The sequence below is a fragment of the Uloborus diversus genome, chromosome 3, assembly GCF_026930045.1.
Source record: "Uloborus diversus isolate 005 chromosome 3, Udiv.v.3.1, whole genome shotgun sequence".
Taxonomy (NCBI): Eukaryota; Metazoa; Arthropoda; class Arachnida; order Araneae; family Uloboridae; genus Uloborus; species Uloborus diversus.
Genome location: NC_072733.1, coordinates 204,325,067 through 204,338,503, shown reverse-complemented (window position 1 = coordinate 204,338,503; position 13,437 = coordinate 204,325,067). Strand labels below are relative to the sequence as shown.

The 13,437-nt window shown below is 35.9% G+C and overlaps 1 protein-coding gene across 1 annotated transcript in view; it reads left to right on the top strand.

Moving 5' to 3' along the window:
• The window catches only part of LOC129219139 (bridge-like lipid transfer protein family member 1), a 222,328-nt gene that overhangs the window by 60,536 nt on the left and 148,355 nt on the right, over positions 1 to 13,437 (top strand). Inside the window, 2 exon segments of the mRNA XM_054853459.1 lie at positions 4,931 to 5,113; positions 7,518 to 7,712. Coding sequence (XP_054709434.1) covers positions 4,931 to 5,113; positions 7,518 to 7,712 — 378 coding nt within the window.

The following is a 13,437-nucleotide window of genomic DNA, read 5'->3' as shown; positions in this document are numbered from 1 at the left end:
TGGAATCTTACATATTGAACAATATAAATATTAACAACATCGATTTTACAATCCCTACCTTGAAATTCAATCACATTTAAAGACAAGAAAAAGAAATTGACTCATGCTGCCGCCTAACAAGGATATAATAGACCACATTTCTTTTTGTTCTTTGATGATATTTTCATTTTTTACTGTTTTATTATGACATTTGAACTGAAATTTCTAGCATTCTTTGATTTAATTGGTAAAGGAATAGCATTTAAAATCATAAGTTCTCTTTGGCAATAAAAAACCAAGAAAGTGCAGTATTTTCCTCAAACTGTTTTCAGTCTGTTAAAATTGGCCGTTACATGACAGTTCTAGAAACAATGGAAGTTATCACCCAACACATTACACAAAATTTCCTATTTTAACTAAGGGCTTCACCCCCTTCTTGCTTCTCTTGGAACTTCTTTTTGCCATCTGATGTGGCTGACTCACCTCACTTGCCAAATTTTGTGACAAAATTGGCTATATGTCACTATATTTGGTGCCACCCTGATTACATTAAATATTTTAGTGCTATAGTTTTTAGTTAATAGTTTGGGTTCTTGCAAGCTAAAATGATATGTCCAAGTGGTAGGTCTTCCTTTGGATGCCCTGTATCCTACAGTACCTCTATTGACCTTGGAGGCATTGATATTCCAGAGGAGAAAGATCAGCGAGCAGTCTAAGGTGCACAGATTCTGGTAGTATAGAGCAACTTTGATAATCCAAAACCCTTGTACCAAAACCTCCTTCAACCGAAGTCAATTCACTAAATTTTTGTTTATTTATATTTTTATTATTTGTTCAATTATATATGTATACACTCCTGTCTGTGAAAATTGCAACACCACGAAAGACTTACGCGAGTGAGCTGAAAATTGCAGGAAATGTAAAGTAGGGCATGGTATGCAAATGATTAGAATTGTAGACCGGTAGCGCATGCAAACCTCTGAACGGCAGATCGAACCGAATATAAATAGACAGCTGTAGCGAGGCGTGTATGACTATCAGTGGTTATATGCTAGAGTAAACGTTAACTGAATCTTTACTATGCCTCTTCAACGAAAGTAAGCGAAATTTGAGCAAAATTTCGGAGTTTGAACTGGGCAGAATCGTCGGCCTTCCTGAAGTTGAATTGTCTTATCGTGCAGTAACCGCTCGTGAGCAGCGTAACAGCAGTACAATCATGTGTGTTTGGAAACAGCGGACAGACGAGGGTCGGATATCTCGGAAATCTGGGAGTGGACCCCGAAATGTGACGTCAGCTCGCGATGACAGGCACCTGGTGTGTATGGCGCTGATGGACCGCACAACTTCTTCCAGGCAATTCTGCCTTGTGCAGGTAAACGGCAGTGACTGCAGATTTTTCGATTTTCATTTTTTTGCATTTTTGAAATCTTTATTGCTCTAGTTTTATGGTACAAACATTTTTATTTGACTGCCGCAGAAAAAAAGCATTTTTCTTATCAATGGTAATTAGCAGTAACTGCTTTTTAGCAACATTTTGCGGGAAGTCGGCAGTATGTACATACTGCTCTTTACCTGCCCACGGGAGAACGAAAACTTTCTCCCGTGGTCTGATAAACGGCAGTAACTGCTTTTGTCGCCACATTTTGCAGGTAATTGGCAGAATGCACTTACTGCTCTTTACCTGCACACGGAAGAACGAAAACTTTCTCCCGTGGGCAGGCAAATGGCAGTAACTGCAAATTTTTTGATTTTAATGAAATTTTTTGCCCATGATCGTTCTACTGTGTGAGGGTAAATGACAGTAACTGAAATTTTTTCCATTTTCTTTTCTTTTTTTTCTTTCTTTCTTTCTTTTTCTTTTCTTTTTTCTTTTTTTGAATTTTTTAAATCTATGCTTCTTCAGTTTTATGGTGCAAACATGTTTATTTGGTTAGCGCTAAATAAAAGCATTTTTTTTTATCAGTGGTGACTAGCAGTAACTGATATTATCGCTACATTATGCAGGTAATCAGCAGTATGTACTTACTGCTCTATACCTGCCCATAACCATTGTCTGGAGAATGGAACATAAATGAATCGCCGCCAAAACTTGAACCAAGACACATAATCGGTTTTCGCGATTTCTTTTTAGCACAACTAAGGGCATGCAGTAACGCCCCGATGGGAGGTCATTGTGTAACCTCTCAAAAATTTTCTTGATTTGGCAAATTTAGAGAAAATATTGCATTTTTTAAAATGATTCCTAGTCGCTTCTCATTAGATGTAGGTATGCGTGCCAGGTCGTATTTTATCTTTCGGTAAAATTTGTAAATTACCGTCTCTCGTCCTTCAGCAAAAGAGATACTTAAAAGGGGGAGATACTTGGGGAAAAATAATTATACTTCTTTTCAAATAAAGTCGAAGAAAACGTTTTGTAATTTCACAGCCCTCAAACATTTAAAAAGAAAACTTTGATTCTTCATATTGTTCTAAAAACAATAAAACAAAATTATTTTTTGCTAATGTACAGTTATAGAAGATAACATACGAGTAACACAAGTAATGCTTGGCAGACGATAAATAAACGTGTACCAACAGAACGATTCTGTTCCATTTGTTTTGTTCTGTCGCAGACGATATTTTTCAATTTTTTATATATACTAAGCTGCTGCACTTTTAGTAGTTCGATGAGAGCCATTATTAACACACGAAGCATTTCTTTCGCCTAAATTTTCATGGATATTTATTGCTTTATTTCGAAGTGCAGAACATTAAGCAATTTGTCGTAGTTTTAAAAATGCCTAAAGAATCTTCCAGTTGCCAAGTGACAACGTATGAACATTAAAGAGTTTTTGACGATGCCGTAAGCAATCAAAACAAATGCCTTTTTATTTTATTTTAAAATTACATTTCATTTATTTATATTAAATTTGTGTCAAGTGTATACACGGTATTATTAATTTTTCAAAGTAAAATATATTATGCACATTGCATCCAATAAATATACTTCGTAATGACATATCTACTCTGTATTATGTGGAATTTGTAATTATTGGTCATTCAATAGTACATTGTGCAGTTACTGCTGATTACCAGTAAAAGTGCATGAAAATTACTACTGCGAAGTGCAGGTAAACGGAAGTATCTGCTTTAATTAAAATTTTGATTGCAAAATCAAATTGAAACAAACTGCCCAAAAAATACTTCTATATAAACATATAGAATAGACTAAAATCAAATTTCAATATTTAATTGATATTTGTCGGAAATCAAAAACGCGTTTCTTCAAATATCTCAGACACTCATTTTTGTAGATACTGCCATTTACCTGCACACGGCAGAATTGGCAGCACAGTGGTCAACAGCTACAGGTGTTTCATTGTGTGCTTCATCAATTCGGAGACGTCTGCTGCAGCGTGGGCTGCATGCAAGGATTCCTTTATACAGGATTCTTCTCACGCAAAACCATCGCTGCCTGCGGCTACAATGGGCCAATGTGCATAGGAGCTTGCATGCTGATTGACAGCAGGTCATCTTTACTGACGAATTTCACTTCAATTTGTGGCACCATGATGGCCAAACTCATGTCGGGCGCTATGTCGGTGAACGGCACATTCCGGAGTGCATTATCGAACGCCACAGTGAACGAACATTCGGAGTTATGGTCTGGGGTGCCATGGCATATCATGGACGATCACAATTGCTACGAGTTGTGGGCAATTTGAACAGTACCCGATACATAAACGAAGTTTTACAGTCCCAAGCTATTCCTTTCCTGCAAATATTGCCAGGGGCTGTATTCCAACAGGATAATGGTCGTCCACATGTCGCCAGGACTGTCAAATCCTACCTTGATTCCCAGCAGGTACAGCTTCTTCCTTGGCCTGCAAATTCCCCAGATATGTCACCGATTGAACATATGTGGGATTTCGTTGGGCGGCATCTCGCTGGTGATCCCCGTCCTGTTGCTTCGACAGACGAACTTTGGTTGTGCATACAAACAATATGGAATACTCTTCCACAGGCAGATATTCAAACTTTGTTTCATTCCATGCCAAGTTGTGTAGCAGCTCTTATTCCGGCGCGTGGTGGCCACTCAAAATACTAACTTCTGTCTCTTTTTATTGTTTGTTTAGTTTGAAAATGTAATCATTTATTTGTATTATTACCATTCAACTGTGTATTAAATTTCATTCAACTATGATGCTTCCTTCCTCGTGTTGCAATTTTCACAAACAGGAGTGTATATATAATAAGTAAACTTCTAAGCATCACTTCTGGGTCACCAGGGACAGCCATTTCTACTGCAGATACAAATTTGCCATGCATGCTATCACTTTTTTTTCTCTCTCAAAGCTATAAATAATTTGCTGGAACACTAATTCTGTTAAATGCCATTAAATGGGAAAGTGATCGAATCTAAAAGAAAAGCTTTGCTAAGTAATTATTTTTTACCTACATATTATGTTCAAATTATGTTCACAGTTGCCTGAGAAAAAAAAAACAGTTGAATGTATTATTAACAACACTAAAGTTAATTATACTATGTCTTAATAAATTTACATTGTATTTTCCGACTTCTGTGACATTTACTGAACAAATGACAAACATAATTGGTTGTAGTCATCTTGCTAATATGAGCATGTTTAGAGCGAAAGTTGAGTTTCTGCTACCTCCCAACAGCCATTTTTCAGTTCCTCTTTTTCCTGAAATTTTCGATTTACCAAAAGAGATCTAGTCCCAGTCACTTTAGTTACTCAAGGTTCTACTGCATAAATATTCTAGAAGCAACTGTTTCATGACTGAAATAGTGCCATTAATTATTTATTATTGTATCTTTAAGATAAAATTTTTATTATAAATGCTTGAAATTTAGTATTCTGTGTCTTACCTAAAATCTTTTTGAGAGAAGTAAAATTTAAAAGAACAAAATATTTGTTAATATTGATGCACATTTATGTTTTTTCTTCAGGAAAATTATTTTGGAGAATGCCAAAAATTTTTTGAATTTGATGCTCCTATTTTAACTCCAAAGTCACTGCATTTGCATAGTGTCAAGGATAGTGATAATAAAGAATTTGATCCCCGAATTTATCGTCCTCTTGAAGTTACTGTTTCTGTAACAATGCATGATATTCATGGACATATAATGAAAGTAAGTTAGTTTTTTATGTTTATCATTCATATTTCTTAGTTTTAAAGAATAGAATGAAAATTGACTAATATTTTGATTGCATTATTAACTGTTTCAAATGTTTAGTTTTGCTAATTAACCCTTCAAGCGGCCGTGACGTAAAATTCCTTCACCCAGCGATGTATGGAAGAGCTGCCGTGTCGAAAAATTTCGCCATGAATATTCTTCCATAGAATTTTACGCCGCAGCCGTTCTCGAAGCAGAATATTCAAGGCCAAATTTTTCGACACGGCCGCTCTTCAACACATCGCTGGGTGAAGAATTTTACTTCACAGCCGCTTGAAGGGTTAACAAAATTGTGTTGTTTTTATTTTTACATTCAGTTTTTCATGAAAGAAATGTAGAAATCGACTCTTACTAACTTTACTTTGCCGTTAAATTTTAGCAGTGCTATTTTTTCCCTCAATTTGTTTCACCATTAGCTATAAAAAAACAACAGTGTACTTAACGTGGACCTTTTTATTTTCTTAGATATGTCTGTTAAACTCCACTAATTTTTTGAAATGTTTTCTTCGTAACAGGGATGTATCTATCATGAATGAATAAGTCTTAAAGAACAAATCCTTAAAATGAACGGGTCAGTAGGATCTTTTAAAAATAAATGACCATTCTTTTGAGTGGTGAATTCTTTGGAACATAGTATTGATGCCCTTGTGATAAAATAGCATTAAAAAAAATTACTACAAGAATCATTTTCAAATTTTTAACTCTCAATCAATCGCAAATTTCCTTTTTCTCAACGTAATATATTCATTTTGAACCATTTTTACTTTCAGCTTTATTTATTATTTTTCTTTAACCACTGTAGTTCATTTGCATTTTTTCAATGTGTGCATTAGTAATATTTTGTGTTACTTGTTTAGGCTACTGACAAAATGTTTGGACTTTCCACTTCTGAACACACACACCTATTAATATCTTTCTCACTCTTTCTGTCACAAAAACTATTTCTAAAAATTACTTTTATCTCTTTTTTCTGGTGATCTTTTTGTCTACTAGCTATAACATTCCTATAACCTACTATCTATGTATGAATTTAACTTTATTTTTAACTAGCTTGTCGACTTCAAAGTCTCAATTTTACATTTAGTATCCTCCACTCGAACAAGCAAAGAAATTGGCAGTTGAAAGAACTAAAGAATACTACGAAAGAAATAAGATATACTACAATGCAAGATTTGTGGACAAAACTTTTAATACAAATGACACTGTCATATATGAAGAATTCAAATACCCTAATTCTCAAAAACTGTCTCAACCATTCAGTGGACCATATAAAATTCTTCAAAAAATTTCAGATGTTGATTACAAAATTAACAAACCGAATGCGCATACCAAAGAAAAAACACAAACAGTTCATATATCTAAACTGAGGAAATATAATGTACCAAGCAACTTTAAGCTATCTCACGAGTGAAATAATATTATTGTTCATCTTTGAGCTGAAAGAAGAAAGAATGTAGAGTACATAGGTTGAATTATGTAGAGAACTTACAAAAAGTATTGAGTATTACATAATTTCACCTCAAACTACAATGTCATTTTAGTGGTACTCTGTTTTTATTAGTAACTGTAGTGTTATTGTATATGTAAGGTGTATAATGTTACAACATTTCAGATTGAAGAAAAAAAAAAAGGAAAGAGGTTGCAGATAATTTCCCGTCTTCATTTTTTTCCCTTATTCAATCCTGTCGTATTCTTTGGGGGAGGGGGGAGAACCGCCGCTCGGTTCTTATTACGAATCTTGATTTTCGCAAGTTGCAGTGTTGTGGCGTGATAATCTACCACGTAGGAAGAGGACAGAGCTACATTCACAATATCTTTATTTTTACATAGAATATACCCGCAGGAACTTTTCTTAACTAACCCCACTGTTTAGTTGTGCTACGATTTTTATACAGGGAATACCATTGAAAGATTACAGATAATCATCCCTCGATCACGTGATCTCACGTGATGTATATAGGAGGAGCAGATTGCCATAACGAAATATTATTGGGTTTTGTACCGCAGACAGAGGCTGGCTTAAGTCTGGAGGGAAAAAAAGTGTCTGGTAGGTACTTTAAGGGAAAACACATCTGAGCCTAGAACATAACCATATATGGTATGAGAAGCATTTAAGTGTGTAATAAATAATGTCTGTGACTCATACGCACTGACATATAAGTGAACAGAACTTAATATGGAAAAAGGCCTAGCAAAGGATTTTTCATATATATATATATATATATATATATATATATATATATTATTTTAATTTTACTTTTGTACTGTGTCATCAATTGAACTTAAACAAATATTTCAACCTTAATATTTTCCTGTGCTGTTTTGTAAAACTTTTTACTTATTTTATTTTCTGAGTCAGGCTTGCAGTGATAATGACCCTCCTTGTCCAAGCTTGTATTTGGAGAGACTTGCATTTGAAGTTCACAAGACATATGAAGAGACAGTTTTGCAATTATTGTTGTCACCTTTAATTTTAAGTTCAGTTGATAATGTAGAAAGACCGGAATATGATTCTCATTTGAAGGATGGACACATGATTGTATCTTCTCTTCAGGTATTTTTGTTAGTTCTTTATGCTTTGGAAAAATGTTTTTTTATAAGTATGCAAAGGGAAATTTCATTTGTCTTCAATATATTGATACCTGAGGCTTTCCTAATTAAGTGGTTGCATATTTGTTTTTAACTGTTAAAAACCCAAAAGTGGTAAGACTGTTTCCGCTTAGTACAACCGGACATAAAAGATATCAAAATAAAACATGAAGGAAACCTTTTTCTTCAGCTATGTGTTGTCTAATTTGTGAAGAAATTTTCGGGAATGTATTGTTTGATATTTCTACGAAACAGATACATTAGATGGTATAAAAAGATGGAAAAAATATCTCATGGTTCTATTGAAAACTGGTTTGTGCCAGGCATGCTAGAGTAGTGGCCGATGCAGAAATTTTTTATGGGAAGGAACATTGAAGCAGTTCGAAGCAAAGGGATGTAAGTGGACATTTTCAAGTTTTGAGTAAAATGTGTTTAAAGATGTCCTTGGTAGGATTTCATTGAAAAGTTTTTCTAAATCATGCTGTATAACTGCACCAACCAGGGATACTAGTACTATTTCTTGCCCCAAGACAAAGGAGAGATTCACCTACTATTTGTACTGGTTGTCTCCAAATTTTTAATTTTGCAACTTACATCCCTTTGCTTCTCACTGCCTCAATTTATTTTTATTGCTTAACCCTTTCCTAAAACCAGATTTAAAAATCAGGTTTGAACAAGTCACATTTTGATGATCTTGAAAGGTTTGATGTCATTGGAAGGGAGGGAAAAGGAATAGAAATGTCTAAAAATAGATTTTGCACTTATTAAAAACAATGTGCATTAATCTACATTCAGTTAGTCATTGTAGATTTTTGTTCTTTTTTTTTAAGTGTGAAAGTTCCGTGGATATTTAGGAGTTTACTTAGGAGTTCAAGTCTCGACTTACGTGAGGGATGTATTCCAAAACCCCTCGCGTAAGTTGAAATTTAGCATTGTGGAAAAGGTTTTTTTCTTCTTTTCTTTCCAATGGGACTGTATAAGAGGCCTGTGGAAAAGGTTATGTGTACAAATTTTTTGTACAGGTACCTAATTATTTTAGACTCTTGTAAACACCGCTCAAACTGTTTTGAACTACTTTTTAACTGTACATACTACACATTGTCACACATAACTCTGAATGTTTACTATATATATAACAAAAGCCATTTTATATAACACAAAATACTGTTACAATGCACGAATCAATGATCAATGAGAAGAAGAGACCTAAAATAAAACCGTTCAGTAGGTACAGTAATAATAAAATGCTGCACTGTAAAAGTATTGTACAGTAGATAGAGTAATAATATTTATAACTTATTCTAATGTACTTTTAATACAGTTACTTCACCTTTTCTTTTAAAACATTTTTGTCTATGGTAACACCCCCTTTTCCTGAACTCTTTAATCCACAATAAAAGAGCAGCTTTCATTTTCATAATATTTACAACTTCAATATTAAAATTAAGGTCTGAACTTTTACGGATTACCTATTCCTGACTTTTATTTGATCGTATGGCAAATTTATCCATACCTGATTTCCATGCTACCTTCAACGTGATTTTTAGTTGTTAAAGCATATCCAGAATCTTGATCCTTTCTTTAATTGGCAGACAGAAACTTTCTTTTTCTTTTCATCTTCAAACTTTAGATGAAATATCATGCTTAGGTGCCATTATTTTTAATCAAATTTCATACTTAGAATGAAAAAAAGATTGAAAAATGCAGACTGGGTATTTATATACACTAACAAAGTGATATTTTGGCTAGTAGAGTATGGGAACTTCTGCTGCCTGTGATACTAAAGAGTAATAGTTCATTCGCCAAATCAATATTTAGTCGACAATAACGAATCCGATACTTACGCACCTTTGCCCCGATTTGTTTCGGGACATTTTTCATGTAGAGTACGAAAAATTCGTGTTGGCTCTTTTATTCATTATTCATGAAAAACTCACGTTAAAGCCATTTCTCCAAGTCAAATTGCATTGTAGTGTGAGTTGATTGTATATATATACACTCAGTGACCAAAAAACTAGAGACACCCATCTAATAACATGTTGGTGGACCTTTAGCTTTGATAACATCCGCTATTCTTCGTGGCATGGGCTCCACATGTCACTGACATTACTGCGGAGGAGTGTGGGCCCAACCGATATACACTCTATAACAAAAAAATCGACACCCCAAGAAGCAATGATCTGATTGCTTTGAAATTTTGCATGCATGAGTGTTTTGACCAGATATGCAAATGATTAAAATTTGGTGTCCAATGAATAAATAGTTTGATCTCCAGCACATCGAAACTGCGCATCCAGCAGATGTATATAAAGAGCAGTTCTTCTACAGTTGTTAAAACTTTCGGTTTGATTGCGATTCAGATTACTTTTCAACAACTTAAAAATGCCTTGCCGCATGGTTTGTGCTCATTAAACTGTCAGAGTTTAAAAGAGGTCATATCATTGAATTGAAAGAGGCCGGTTGGTCAAATCGGAGAATCGCTTGTCATTTGAGTCGAAGCGATGTGGTGACTCGAAGATGCTGGCAAGGATGGGTGGAAAATGGCGGAGTTCAGCATCAGGATGGTAGCGGTCGACTTAGGGTCACAACAGATTGTGATGACAGAGTGATTGTCCGATCAGCTGTCACAGTGCTTTCTTCATCTCTATGAACCATCAGACATTCAACCCAAACACCAGTGTCCATCATGACCATATACAGGTGATTGGGACAGCGTAATCTACGCTCGCGCCGACCGTTATGCCACCTACCACTGACGCCTACACACTGCCGAGCCAGATTACAATGGTGCATGGCTGGATCAGGTTGGAATGGTGCCGCCTGGGGACGTACAGTCTAGCGACGAATCCCGCTTCCAACTGTGTCATGACGATCATCGAATACGTGTTCGGAGACACCCTGGGCAGAGGGGTGATCCTGGTTTCACTTTTGCACGCCACACTGGCCCTTAACAAGGCATTATTGTCTGGGGTGCCATTTCCTTTGATAACTGGACCCCTTTGGTCACAATTAGAGGTACACTCACTTACTGTACAGTGGTACGTCGACAACATCCTAAGACCTGTTTTGCTGCCGTTCATTTTGCAGTACCCTCAGCTGGTTTTCAGCAGGACAATGCCGGATAACATACGGCACGTGTTGCAATGAACTGTCTGCAAGCTTGTCAAACTCTTCTGTGGCCTGCCAGATAGCCAGATCTCTTTCCCATCTAGCATGTCTGGGATATGATGGGATGGCAATTGCATCTGGCAAGGAATGCTGATAACCTCATTCGACAATTGGAGCGAATTTGGCCGAAAATACCGCAGAACACCCTCTGCGAGCTTTATTGGTGTTTGCCATGCCGTGCTTCAGCTTGTATCCAGGCTAGAGGCAGGTCAATACCTTATTGAACTAGTTACTGAAACTCTGACATAAATTATTTAACTGTTTAATAGAATATAATCATCTACTATTCTGTACATTGTCTTCTTAGCCACCAATTTTTGTCTCAATCGGATCACTCCTTCTTGGTGCATTGTTTTTTTTGTTATAGAGTGTACTTGCAGCTTGGTCAGAGTGGATGGTCCCACAAATGATCTCTATAGGATTTAAATCAGGGGACTGAGCAGACCAGAGAAGCAGGTGAAACTCTGATGTTCCTCGATCCACTGAGAGACCGTTCAAGCACGGTGGCAGGGTGCATTATCTTGCTGAAAGCGACCATCTCCATCAGGGAGCATTATAGCTATAAATGAGTGCATGTGATCAGCAACTATGCAGAGGTACTCGGTGCTGTTCATAGATGTGTCCACAGATATCAAAAGACCCAATGTAGACCAGGAAAACATTCCTCACGCTATTTTTCCACGCCATCAGCCTGAAGAGTTGTCATTTGGCAGGAGGAGTCAATGAACTCATGCTGTTTACGCCATACTCTGATCCTGCCATCTGCATGATGGAGCAGGAAACAGGATTCATCAGACCAAGTTACCTTTTTCCAGTCCTCAATTCCTGCATTCCTGGGCCCACAGGAAGCGTCACTGCCGGTAGATCTGTGAAACCAAAGGCACTCGTTCAGGTCTCCAGCTTCTAGAGCCCATCCTTTGCAACTAATGTCATGCTGTGTGTTGGGATATGTTTTGCAATGCACCTGCATTGAATGTCGTTGTAATTTGACATGTTTCTGTCCGTCGGTTGCTGTGGACGATGCATGCCGCTCGTCTTTCACCTCTACCGTTCACCAGCCTTTTATGACCTGAATTGTCCTTAGTGCTGTAAGTTTTTATGCTTAATTGCCACTCTCAAAACACCCAAGATATTGTTGGACATGAAAATCTTAAAAGCGTGGTCATTTCCGAAATGCTTGCACCGGCTCTTCTCGCACCAACAATCATGCCTCTTTCAAACTCGTTTAAATCTTTTGTCTTACCCATTGCACGTGGAAATTTCGTGCTAACTACATAGTCTGAAGCTAGGCCTTCCTCATATACCCACTTTTCTGTCGTGCCATTGCTCTACGTCACTGGCGGTTGGTTTACTTCTCCACCGGGGGTGTCTCTAATTTTTCGACCACTGAGTTTGTGTGTGTGTCCGTATGCATTTAACACATTTGTGTGTTTAAATGCGTTATAAACATGAATCAATAGAAGAATCTTTCATAACTTAACAAACTTTGGAAATAAAATATCAGCATCAGCAGAAGATAGATTAACATATAGAGTGGGGACATAAATATAAGTCAAAAATTCAAAAACAAATGCAGGGCTGTCATAAGCATACAGGCGTTTTCAGAAAGAGGGTGTGTGAGGTGTGCTATACTCCCATTTTCTTTTTAAAAGTTTCCAATTTTTTTTAATAATGTTAAAAAATAAATAAATAAAAGCTTTCAAAGTAATAAAAAAAAAAATAAATTAAAAGTAGCTAAGAAATGAAAATGACAAAAAGGTTTTGTTTTCTGTAAAGGTTAAAAAGAAAATGCAATCCTGAAATATTATATAGGAATGTCTGAGAATCTGTATTATTAAATGTATCTAGGGACTGTAAGAATGTATGTTTCAAACGTTTCTTTAAGAAAAACAATATTCAGTATATTGTGAAAACTAAAAACAAGCCTCTGTCTCAAAGAGTAAATAACTAAATAAATATAAGAATTTCATAGAGGTACTATGCATATATACTGTAGGCGGCGCTTAATGTGATGCACACTTTGGGACAAATACAGTCTAATAACAATAACCAAAAATAATCCAGAGCGCACACAATGCTGATTTTTTCAATTAAGATGAATTTATTCTTACAACTGCAAATTGAAACTACAATAACTCAACTAAACGCAGTTTTAAATTATAAATTACTAGATTAGCAGAATTGAATAGCTCTTTTTTTCCATCGATTCAACCATTAGTTTGATGCTACAAATTTCTTTTTTACCCTTTTAAAAGCAAGATCTGCTTATTGTTGCATTAACGAACCCTTTACTCGTGCATCTTTTTCCTTGACATTCATAAACCACAATTTCAAAGCAGATTCTACTTCACCATCTTCTCTAGCATGGTTTTGCTTGTTATTTAAATTTTCATTTAGCTTCATTTTGATTTCAATCTTGTCACAATTTTTTAGTAACTTACGAAGTAATGGCTGAGAAATGTTTACTTCTTCTACAGCATTTCTTTGACTCGGCATTTTTTTTCCATGGCTAAAATGTTTGA